General features: G+C 43.8%; 1 protein-coding gene across 1 annotated transcript in view; it reads left to right on the top strand.

The window, feature by feature from the left end:
- Positions 1-228: 228 nt before the first annotated feature.
- CMTM4 (CKLF like MARVEL transmembrane domain containing 4) overlaps positions 229-12933 on the top strand; it is a 70897-nt gene continuing 58192 nt past the window's right edge. The window contains exon 1 of the mRNA XM_052656396.1: positions 229-414. Coding sequence (XP_052512356.1) covers positions 229-414 — 186 coding nt within the window. The remainder of the gene's footprint in view (positions 415-12933) is intronic.

Raw genomic sequence — 12933 nt, 5'->3', positions numbered from 1 at the left:
CGCCTCCCTCCCTTTCCGCTGCTGAGGAGGCGGGAGCCGAGCCCGAGCGGACCGAACCGCGGCCGCAGCGGGGCGGCGGGTGCAGAGGCGGCGGCGCTGGTGCGGGAAGTCAGTCTGTCGTCGTCTCCGTCGGCGGCGGCGGCGGCGGCAATGCGGCGGCCCTGCTGAGCCCGCCAGCTCCGGGCGCCGGGAGCCAGCCGCGCGAGGCGGCTCGGGCCGGGCGGCAGCATGCGGAGCGGCGAGGAGCTGGACGGCTTCGAGGGCGAGGCCTCGAGCACCTCCATGATCTCGGGCGCCAGCAGCCCGTACCAGCCCACCACCGAGCCGGTGAGCCAGCGCCGCGGGCTGGCCGGCCTGCGCTGCGACCCCGACTACCTGCGCGGCGCGCTCGGCTGCCTCAAGGTCGCCCAAGTGGTAGGTGCCGGGCGGGGCCCCAGGTGCGGGCGGGCGGCCTAGCCGCGCGCCTTCCCTCGCTGCTCCCGCTTCAGGGGGCGCAGGCCCTGCCGGCCTCCACCGCGCCCCGGGCTTCCCATCGCCCAGCTCCTTGCGCCCCCTCTTCTAGCCGGATCCCCGGGCTTCCCTCCCGCCTCCCTTGGGGACCCCGCCTTCCCCAGCCTTGCTGCCTCAGTTGTGCGCCTTCTACCTGAACACCTGCCCCCGGGCCTACCTGTCCACGCCAGCCTTCGCTATCGCGAGCCGCTTTCACTGTTGGACCTGGTGGTCCGCGGAACCCGGCGGGGGTCACGCCTTCCCCTGGGTGCTGCTGGTCATAGCAACAACTTGTGTTAGGTTTTCGGGGGCCGCACATCCTCCACTGCTCAGGACCGTCCTCGTTTGTCTCTGGTTCCACTACTGGGAAAGGTTTCTTCCCCCGGTGCCCAGCAGAGTGCTGAGCATATGGTAGACGCTCAAATAAACGTTGGTTGAATGGAGGCATGTAGTCTAGATGCATTGAGGGAGCCCAACTCTGCCCGCAGAGTCTCCAGTTTACACTGCAGAGGTTTTGATTCCTTCTAATTAGCCCAGAAGATAGAACCGGCATCTCTGAATCTTCCGCCCCAGCACGGTGGCTGGCATTGCCCAGTTGGTACCCAGAGTTAAATCACTGCAGGAGGGCAGCCAGTTTTGGAGGTAATAGAAACAGAGAACTTTCTGTTGGGCTTGTCTATGGTAGAGCTCGTTCCTCAGGATACTTATTTTTAGCTTCCAGGGTGTTCAGGACAGTGTCCCCTCTGCCCCTCTTTTGTGGGTTTCTAACGAGCCTATTTGGTTAGTTGCTTAGCTCTGTTTGTGGATAGAGCATGCTCTTGTTGGGACAAAACTGTGTCTCGGTATTCCCTGACACAGGTAGGCCTTCCGCTGAGGCCCCTTACAAAATTTCATTGACTTCTCAGCCAGAGAAGCCATTTGCACGGACCTGCACGGTATATGCATTTTGTTTCTTCCAAGCATTGGTCTCCTTGTGCTTACTTGAGTACGTTGGTAAAGGTTCCTTGGGAATCATTTAACGTGAATATCCTTTCAATAAAGGTCTCAGTGTTTGTAAATTGCAGAATCATAGCCTGTTTTATCTTTCTTTTGGGTGAAAGGCTTGTTCTGCTGATTGTGGGGTGGTAGTTTTTGAAGGGCTCTCAGGAAAGACAAACGGAGCAGGTTATTCCTCTCTAGAATTTTAAACTGACCTTATCTGTTAAACTGGAATGTTCTCAGAGATATATTGGTTCTGGACTTAGGCATTGCTGTTAGTAAAGAGAATGGAGAAGGTGTGGGAGGTGCCATTTACAAGAAGCAGCTAGCTGATGTTTGAGTACAGCACAGATAATCACAAGTGAATAAAAGAGCTGGGAGAAAGGGAATTTGGACCCAGGTGGAATTTAGGGATCTTGTTAAGTACCTTGCTTTGTTCACTCGGACTTTTAAAGGTAAACAGACCTGCCACTTAAGGGATTTGGTAAAAGAATGAAATCCAGTAGTTTGTATAACATGTTAGCTATCACCTCATTGCTGGAATTTTGTCACCTAAGGCCATAAATGGAAACCAATGATAAATGGTATTTATCATTGCCTTTTTGTAAGTTGCTATTTTTGGTAGAACTTTACTTTTCATCTGGAAGAACTTTGGTGTCCAGCTCCTAAAATCTCCCCTAACTCTTGCCTCTAGAATTTAAACAGTGAGAGGTTGTCTTATATGTGGGTGAATGAAGGACAGGGATCTGCTTGAAGGGTATGGCAACATGAAATAGTCTCCCATGCATTTAGCTTTTCAGCCTTGATTAAAAACTCAGGGTTTTTAGGGGGAAAACCCCTCCACAAAACTCCAAGAAATTGGACTCTTGACTTAAACTGGAAAAGAAAACAAGAGTCGTTATGAAGATTTTTTTTTTTTTTTTTGGCTGCCCCACATAGCATGTGGGATCTTAGTTCCCTGACCAGGAATCGAACCCATCTCTTCTGCCTTGGAAGCACTGGCAGCTTGGAGTCCTATTCACTGGACCACCAGAGAAATCCCTGAAGATATTTCTAAGATGTTGCAACATCCCATCAAGAAATATGTTTCATATAAGTTTTAATTCTGTGGCTTTTGTGAAAAGTTTGGTTTTTTAAAATTTTGTTTTAGTCTTTAGAGACATTTTTTTGTAGTCTGTGGCCTATTGCCACCTGTAGGTCCTTGCTCCAAGTGTGGTCGGCAGTAGTCCTAGCATCTACGAGCTTGTTAGAATTGCAGAATCATAGGCTTCACCTCAGACCTTATGAATCATAATCTACAGTTTAGCAAGATTTGCCAGAAGTTCTCCTGCACATTAGACTTTGAGACTTACCTTTCTGTAATCATTTTTAGTGTTAAAACTTTATACCTGTGTATGCATGCTCAGTTGTGTCCGACTCTTCATGACCCCGTGGACTGTAGCCCGCCAGGCTCCTCTGTCTGTGGAATTTTCCAGGCAAAAGTACTGGAGCGAGTTGCCATTTCCTTCTCTAGGGTATCTTCCTGACCCGGGGATCAGACGTTTCTTGTATCTCCTACATTGGCAGGTGGGTTCTTTATCAGCTGAGCCACCAGGGAAGCTCTGTATCATTTTAATGTTAAAACTTTATATACAGGTACTGGCTATCAGTTCTCTGTCAGAACCGTAAATAGTCAGCATCAAGGCTGGGGTTCTTCTGTAAAATGAGCCTATACCTCCCTCAGGATTAAGAGGATGAGGTAATAGGTGGAAATTAGCACCTAGCTTATTAGGTGCTTAGTTAGTGTGTAATAAAATGTTAGCTGTCACTGTTGCTAATTAATTAAAGAAACGTGATGAAAATGCCACCCCAAAATTATAACTAAATTTTTAAAAATAAACTTTCACCACCTCTCTGGTCCCTCTTTTTAAAAAAGTTTTAGTTATTTGTTTTTGGTTGCGCTGGGTCTTCGTTGCTATGCAAGATCTTTCTCTGGTTGCCAGAGAGAGGGCTACTCTTCACTGGTTGGGGAACATGGGCTCTAGAGCACACAGGCTTAGTTGCTCCGTAGCACGTGAAACTTCACAGACCAGAGATCCAGCTTGTGATCCCCAAATTGGCAGGCAGATTCTCATCCACTGCGCTGCCGGGGAAGTCCTAAAATTACATATTTGAACTAAAGATAGCTTACTTCCTAGTGATTTAAAAGTTAAATTGATCTTTTAAGTGGAACCTTATTTGATCATAAAACTAATCTGAAATAGCATGGAGATTAATCAGTGCATTTTCATAGTTTATATCATTGGGGAGAATATCTCAAACAATGTGAATGTACTTTTTGTAGGAAAACAGTTGGTTTAAGCTGTAGATTTAAATACCTTCTTCTTCCTTTTGAATGTGGATTCTGTGAGTGCTTATTGGTTTTTAGCTCCCAGACATCATTTAATGAAATAGTTAATGTTTATTTATTGTTCATTGTTCTGTTTTGATTTTGTTTTTTTCTCAAGCACACTTGGTTGAAAGCAGAATTTTGCTCTTATGATGGGGAGGGGCACACTATCAATTATACCTTGATGTTAGGACAGTGTCAGAAAAGCACAGGCCCTCGGTGGGACAACTTTCTGAGTAATAATAACAGCGGACATCATTAATGAATGCTTACTCTCGTCACTTTTATGGATGAGAAAATTAGAGGCACAGAGGTTGTGACTCCTTTAAGGCCTCGTGGTTGGTGGAACTGGGATTTGAACCCAGGCAGTATGCTCTTTAGGCTTTCCAGGTGGTGCTAGAGGTAAAGAACCTGCCTGCCAATGCAGGAGATATAAGAGATGTGGGTTCAATCCCTGGGTTGGGACGATCCCCTGGAGGAGGGCATGGCAACCCAGTCCAGTATTCTTGCCTGGAGAATCCCGTGGACAGAGGAGTCTGGCAGGCTATAGTCCATAGTGTTGCACAGAGTCAAACACGACTGAAGTGACTTAGCACGCACGCACACGTACCCTTTACTGCCTCCTGAACACATCACTTTGAGTTGTTCCACTGAGCAGGACAGACCTTGAGTCCAGGAACATTTCTCTGGTCTTTGGTCCACCCTTTTGGGTGATCTTTTGGCTGACTCTTACATGCTGAAATGATACGCTCTACAAGCATTTTGATTTCTCTGTGGCCATTGTGCTGTCCCTAGGAGAGCAGTTCCTGTGTAGTGTCCTGTTCCTCAGCCATTAGTCTTGCTCACTTTCTGCAGTGAGGGGATGGGCCTTGTCAAAAGAGCCAAGACCAGAATCAGCATTTAAGTTCCTAAAACACCCCTCAGTGAGCTCTTTTGCATCAGATTCCTTTCTTTCTTTCCTTTCCTTTCCTTCTTTCCTTCTCTCTCTCTTTTCTCTCTTCCTTCCTTCCTTTCATCACTTGTATTAATGTTTTTGGGCTGTGCTGCCCAGCTTGAGGGATATTACTTCCCCAACCAGGGTTGGAACCCATGCCATCTGCAGTGGAAGTCTTAACCACTGGACCATCTGGGAAGTCCCTGAATCCCTTTCTGAAGTTCCTCCCATGCCTGGTTGACCTTCTGACCTTGCATTGCATTTGTCTAGGACTATTTTTTAAAACAAAGTTGGGTAGTAGGTGATGTTTAAATTCAGACTTTAGCTCTGCTGATCGCCTTGAAATCTCTTAATCCCATTGTGATTTGGCTTCTCCCATAGTAAAATGTCGGAGAAGGCAATGGCACCCCACTCTAGTACTCTTGCCTGGGAAATCCCATGGGTGGAGGAGCCTGGTAGGCTGCAATCCATGGGGTCGTGAGGAGTCGGACATGACTTCACTTTCACTTTTCACTTTCATGCATTGGAGAAGGAAATGGCAACCCACTCCAGTGTTCTTGCCTGGAGAATCCCAGGGACGGGGGAGCCTGGTGGGCTGCCGTCTATGGGGTTATACAGAGTCGGACACTACTGAAGTGACTTAGCAGCAGCTTAGCAGCATAGTAAAATGTGAGTGGTAATGACTGAACGTTTGTGAACGTTTGGGGAATTATAAGAACTAAAGGGGTTAATGTTTGGCAGGTGCTTTCTTAGGTAACTCAGTGACCACTGTGAGTATTTGCATTTCAGGGTTGGGTAATAATGTATCTTTTATTTGATAGAAACTGTGTCAGTTTTTCATCCCAGGCTGGGGAGCACAGTTCCTGCTTCGCTGACTATACTGAAGCAGGGTGAGGACCTGCAGAGAATGACAGGTGAAATAGTTCCATTGCATGAGATTCTCACATGTACCTTAAGGTGAGAATAGTTAGAATAGTTTTATTTTCCCTTGGGAATTTTGTTATCTTTGAAAGTTGTGTTCCTGCTCAAAAACTTGGAGTCAAGGAAATTCTAGCAGAAAATCGAAGATTAAAACCATTCATAAGTTTTTATGATGCTTAAAATAGTAAAATTATCATTCAAGGCCTCAGAAAAATGTCTAGTACACGTCTGTTTAAAACCAGACAAAGACAGTTCAAGAAAAGAACACTCCAGACCATGTTCATCCTCATGAACACAGGCACAAAAATCCTCAACAAATATGAGGAAATCGAATCCAGCAATGTTATGTAGAAAGAATAGTACATCACGATCATTGTGGTTTGTCCCAGGAACAAAAGGCTGGTTCAGTTTTCCAAAATCAGGAGATAGAATCCACCATGCTAACAGTTTAAAGGGCAAAAAACACTTGATTATGTCAGTGCAGAAAAAAAAAACTTTTGAGAAAATTCAGCATTCATTCATGATAAATGTTGCCAGGCAAACCTGGAAAAGGGCATCTGCCAGAAATCTACAGCTAACATACTTGGTGGTGAGAGAATACTTTCCCCTTAAGATGGGGAGCAAGGCAGTGAAGTCTGTTCTCACCACTGCTATTCTGCATCCTACTGGAAGTGCTAGCCAGTGCAGGAAAAGTAAATAGAAGGCATTCAGATTGGAAAGAAAGAACAGCTGTCCTATTTGCAGATGGCATGATTGTCTATGTAGACAGTCCCATGGGAATCAATGAAAAGCTCCAAGGACTAATGTGTGAGTTAGCAAAGTCAACACACAAAAATCAATCATATTTTTATATCCTAATAATAAATCACTGGAAGCTGAAATTGGGGGCGGGGGAGCAACCCTTGTCAGTTACGATAGCTCTGAAACGAATGAAATAGGTCTAAATCTAATAAAACGTGTACGGGATCTGAAAGCTATGAAACACTAAAGGAGGAAATCAAAGACTACTGATATAAGTGGGCAGACATATTCATGAATTGGAGGACTCAATATAGTTATTAAAATATCTTTTCTCCGCAAATTGACCTCTAGGTTTAACATAATCCCAAAATCCCAGCAAGGTTTTTTTTTTTTTTTTTAAGAGACAAGATGATTCTAAAATTGATACGCAAAGTCAAGTTAATCAGATAGAGGAGTGGTGAAGGATTGGTTTCCAGGGCAGAGGAAACAGCAACGTGAAGAGAGAATGCAGAGTTCAGGGGTGTGTGTAGGGGGAAGGAGGTTGAGGAGGGGTTCTGAGAGTACTGGCTTTATGTCTCTTATCACTGCAAGACTTTGAGCCATTGCTTGTTCACTTCAGGCCACAAGCAGGTCTCCTTGTTTGTAAATCGAAGCTGATCACAGCACTACTGGCACGGCACCTGTGAGCCTTCTGTACAAAGTCCTTAGCAGAGTGTCTCTCACACAGAAGTCACGTGAACCTGTTGGCACTGTCACATATCTCTGAAATGTCCTAGTTGGGAAACTGGGTGACCAAGGGTCAGGGTGGAAGGGAGACTTATTTTTCACTGTATGACTCTTCATCCTTTTGTATATCACATGCAAATATCTTCTATTCAAATATTCCCAGGGTGTCAGCTGTCACTAGCTCTACCTCAGGATAGATTAGCCTTAAAGCTGTTATACCAATCATAATGTTTAGTTAACCTCTTATTACTTTCCTTACTTTGTAATTTGGAGGCCCTTGGGGAGAATGATTTCAATAATACAGACATCTTGAAGAAACTTGAAGCTTAGGAAGTTTTTCAGTCTATCTTCCTTTAAAAAAAAAAAGCCTTCTGTGTAGTAGCAGGTGCTTAATACATTTGTTGATGCTAATGGGAAAACTTCTTGTATCTGAAAGGAATTTACCCTATAGCATGGTGACTATAGTTAATAATACTGTATTGCAATTGTATTGCAATTGAAAGTTGCTAAGATAATAGATCTGATAGGCTCTCACAGGAAAAAATTTTTAACTATGTATAATGATGCATGTTAAATAAGACCTACTGTGCTGATCATGTGGTGATAATGTCTACATCATTATTGATACAGTTATTTGTATATAGAGATATTGGATCATTCTGTTGTACACCCTGTTATAATGTTATATGCCAGGTAAATCTCAATGGAAAAAGAAAACATTGTAACTTAGAAGGAAATTAGGGAAAAAAGTCTTAGGCAATGAAAAGAATTTTGGAATTTTTCCCTTCCAAAGACTGCATTAGATCCCCTGATAATGATTTCCAATTTTTTGCTGAAAGGAAGGATCCTTCAGTAAATGTCCTGCATTCTTCTTTTGAATTGTTACTATTTTGGTGGTGGTGTTGTTAAATTTCAAGTAGTACTTCTACTAGATCAAAGGGCAATATCATTACATTTCTGAACATTTTTTAAAAAAATTATGAACTTGGTCCTACAACATACCTAAAGTTCTCAGTTTATTCCAAGTTACCAATGTCCATACCCACAAGAACCTCCAGTGGGAAATGGTGAGCTCGGTAAGACCTTCAGGACTCCTCTTGGGTCCCAGGACCAAATTAATTCTCAGTTGACAGCTCTGGAAGACCTTTGTTCTTTCTTTCTTTCTTTTTTTTAAAATTTCCTTTCCATTTTATTGCCATATGTGTGTGAGTGCTCTGTCACTCAGTCGTGTCCCGACTCTTTGTGACCCTATGGACTGTAGTCTGCCAGTCTCCTCTGTCCATATGACCTTTCAGGCGAGAAAATACCAGAGTGGCTTGGTTTATTGAGATATACTTAACATAAGCACTGTAAGTTTAAGGTATACAGCATGATGATTTAATTCACATACATCATGAAATGGTTGCCACAGTTAACTTTAATGAACAGCCCTCTCCTATAGATAAAAATTAAAGAAATAGAGGACTTGCCTGGCCGTCCAGTAGTTAAGACTCGGTGCTTTCACTGCAGTGGGCGTAGGTTCAATCCCTGATCTGAGAACGAAGACCCCACATGCCATGTGGCACAGCCAAAAAAAAAAGAAATAGAAAAAATCTTTTGCCTTGTGACTAGAAAAACTCTCAGAATTTACTCTCTTGACAACTTTCATATATAACAATAGCAATGTTAATTATACTTACTCTGTTGTACATAACATGCCTAGTACTTATTTATCTTGTAACTAGAAGTTTGTACCTTTTGATTGCCTTCATTCCTTCCCTTCTTCCATCTCTGGTAGCCACAATTCTGATCTCTTTTTCTATGAGTTTAATTTTGAAGTATAATTGACCTACAACACTGTGCTGGGGCGTCCCAGGTGGCGCTGCTGGTAAAGAATCAGCCTGCCAGTGCGGGAGACATAAGAGACGCGGGTTTAATCCCTGGGTTGGGAAGACCCCCCTGGAGGAGGGCATGGCAACCCACTCTAGTATTCTTGTCTGAAGAACCCCATGGACAGAGGAGTCTGGCGGGCTACTGTCCGTGGGATCGCAAAAAGCTGGACACGACTGAAGTGACTTAGCATGTACACACTGTTAGTTCCTGTTATGTACAAGGTAGAGGTTGATATTTTTATACATTTCTAAATTATCACGATGATGAATTTTTTTCTTAATTAGAAAGTTCTAAGAGCCTTTCCCAGGTCATGGCACCTCAGAGGATGCTTAGAGGGGTCAAGGGGTCAGGCGTACACGCCCTGTCAGATCCGTGAGGCTTCTCCTGGTAGAATGAATGGGTGCTTTCCTGCATGCTGGGGAGAGGCATATTCCAGCCTCTGGAATTAGTGCTGCGTTTACCTGAGCTCCAGCACAGGTAATGGGGTGTGTGATTCACCCCATTAAGGGCTGAGGTCTGTGTGGCGGCCAGAGCGGTTTATTTTCCATGATTTAGCTTCCTGAGCTGTTGAAATGACTGAAAATACCAGCATTCTGGCCTTCAACCCACAGCTATCACTCGCTGACTCTTTATCCTTACTCCTAGAAGTAGCTCCAAATCTTTTTGTAGAATGATGTCATGTGTCTTTAGAAAATAAAGTTGTTTATTAGAGAATAGAGCAACAGTCAAAGGCCTGATCACAGATTCTACATTTTCCCAGACAGCCCTGATTTCCTGTGCTGTCTCAGACTCTATGTAAGTACATCCTAAGTTAAAAAAAAAATTATTGTACTTTAAATTATGAAATAGTCCAGTCATTGAAATCAGAGCCGCAAGGGCTCATATATTGACAGTGTGTTCTGAGGTTTTTCTTTGGAAAGTAAGAATATTCCTGGGGGACAGGCTGTATTTGCAGAAGAGATAAAAGCAGGTGAGACAAGTTGGGATTTGGATTCGTTAGCAGAGTCTAAGGAGGAGAATAGACCGGGAAAGGCAGAGAATGAGAGAGCAAGACACCTCTGGCTGAGGGCATGGCCTCAGCATCTCATGTGGTGGCCAGGAGCCAGTTTACACTTTCAGAGGCTCAGTTTAAAGTGGTCCAGAGCTGGGAGCAGGCCTGTAGCTGACTGAAGAGGGGGCAGATGAGTAGTACAGAAGTCAGAAAGTGACACCTCTTTTGGGAGAAGAGCTTGCCTTTTTAGCATTTGGAAACCATCTTATTGTGAAACAGTTTAATTTCTTTTTTTTTTAATGCTATTTTTAAAGCTATAATGGAGGTAACAAAATATCCTTTACTATTGAAAATATTTTTAGCATAGTCTTGTTTAGTTGCTAACTCATGTACAACTCTTTTGTGACCCCAAGGACAGTAGCCCACCAGGCTCCTCTGTCCATGGGATTTCCCAGGCAAGAATACTGAAGTGGGTTGCCATTTCCTTCTCCGTGAATGGCTCTTTCTTAAGAGCACCTCGAGGCTGGGAGAGAGATGTAAACAGACAGTTGCAGTATAGCGCGGGGTGATGTATGTACAGATTGCTGTGGGCACGTTAGACCAGGAACATTACAGCGTGGAGGTTACAAGCGATCACACTAAAGTGGGATAGCCAAGATTCAACTTCAGGCCCTGCCAGTCACACACTGGGTTCACCTCAGAACTAGAACTTGAGCCCATACACGGGGACCGGAACCTGGGCAAACCCCACAGTCTTCCAACTGAGATCACACACCTGGTTTCAGAACTTAATGAAGCTCATCGCAGGAAGAATTCAGTGAGAGAGAAAGTGATAGGTAAGAAGTGGATTATTTAGAGAGAGAAACACACGTCACAGACAGAGTGTCGTCTATCTCAAAATGTAAGAACGGCGCAGTTTAACTTCTTGGGGGGCAGGATTTTTGTGTGAAAAATTCTCACGTAAAAGGAGGCCCAGCCCTCATCTCAGCTCCTCCCGTGTGTGGCCTTGTTTGCTCACATTAGATGGTCGAGTCTGTCACTCGTTTTCAGAGTGGGGGTGTCCCCTGGGAGCCCTAAGGTTGTTAATATAGAAGTGCGAGATCGAGAGTCAGACTGAGGGACTGTGTACCAATTGTATTTCAGAAAACCTCATATAAAGCCCAGCATCAATTTCTTTTTTTTTTTATTTCTTCTTATTTTAAATTGGAGGATAATTCTGCTGTTCAACAGTGTGAATCAGCCATAAGTATGTATGTGTGTATATATATATATATTCTCCCTCATGAGCCTCCTTCCCTCTCCCCCCACAATTTCTTTTTTGACTAGGGTTTTAAGGTCCTGATTATTTCACTTGACCAGAAACTCTGATTAACATATTCCTGTCTCAGAGTCTTTGCATTTGAAGTTCAGTCTTCCATAGACCGCCCCCCCCACCCCGCCCCCGTCCCCTCTCCGCCATCCATCCCTTCCCCAAAATGCCCACTTGGCTCTGTTCTTCAGAACTGCTGTTCTCCTGTTCTGTCCAGGAGACCTTCCCTGACCACCCTGTCAAAAGTAGGACGTTCCCCCAGTCCCGCTTTTTATCCCCTTCACCCTGCTTTACTTTGCTTTGCAGCGTTTACTACCCAACTAGAATTTCAACTCCACCAGAGCTGAAGCTTTGTGTTTTGAGTTCCCTGCTATATCCCCAGTGTCTAAAACAGTGCCTGCCCATAGAGAGACCCTGAATAAACAGGTGAATATACATATTTGTTTCATAGAAGAAAGAAAAAAAAGTCACAGTTTATGTAGTATTTAACATAGTTCCTAAAAGGTCCAATTGTTTGAAAACATGGAATCTATCAGAGAACAATAACATGTATTTCTAAGCAGACAAACTGGACTCTGTTGTAAACGGAAAATATTGGGGAGAAAGTATAGAAACAAAATGCCTTTGTAATTCTTTTTTCTTTTTTAAACTGTGAGTTTTAAAAGTGTGTAGAGTGCTACTAGGAAACAGAAGCTTTTGCTTAGGAGACAGATTTTTGTAAAAGAAGAGGAAACCATAAGAGGCTTTGCCAAACTTTCTGCTTAGGAAAGTATAAAATGAAAACCAGGGGTTCTGTAATTATTATTAAAGTTGTCTGCTTTCTGATTGACTTGCTGGGTGAGAGGGTCACTCAGGATCTGCCAAGTCAGTGTTTTGAAAATCCTTGGAGCAGACACTTAACACGTGCAAAGAAGAAGTCACAACTGAGAGTCCTTGTGCTTGTTTTTATGGCATTCTCTGGTGAAACCAGAAGAATAGCAGTTCTGTGAGGCCGGAGAAGGGGAGGCCTTGATCTTCACTGAAGACTGCAGAGGCCCGTAGGAAATGCTGGCATCCAGAATGATGTCTCTGAGCATTTCAAACAGTTGGTTCAATTTGGGAATTCAGTGGGTTAATAAACACTTAAAATGTTGGGTTTAATCAAACGTGGATCATTTTGGATGCTTTCTTTCTTGCCACTACGATTTGATGACTGGTGCAGGGGAAGCCTTCATTTTTGTGGTTTCCCGTTTATTCCAGCACAGCTATGAAAAACAGTTTAAGGCTAAAAGTTTTTTGTGCCAGTGGAAAAAAAACAAACCTCAGGAACAATGGCTCTTCCAGCAGTAGTTGCTTCTTTATAGCTGGTCTACTTTCAACCATTTTTGGTCCAAGCTCTACACAATGTGTATAATTTCATATTAAGAGCTGGCTAAATAACTTTAGAGTTAGATCAAGGTCAGTAACTAGATTTTGGTAAAAATTCTAACATATTCTTTCCATTTGAAAAAAGAACTCTGTGCTTTATATATGTGTTGAACACCTAGGCTGGGCCAGGTGCTTATGTACCTCCATCAATAGGACACAAAGCCCTGCCTCTGAGGGGCTTGGAGGGTTTGATGTGA

This window comes from Budorcas taxicolor, chromosome 18, assembly GCF_023091745.1.
Source record: "Budorcas taxicolor isolate Tak-1 chromosome 18, Takin1.1, whole genome shotgun sequence".
Classification (NCBI taxonomy): domain Eukaryota; kingdom Metazoa; phylum Chordata; class Mammalia; order Artiodactyla; family Bovidae; genus Budorcas; species Budorcas taxicolor.
Note: the sequence above shows the minus strand (reverse complement) of the source record. Positions and strands in the feature narration are given on the sequence as shown.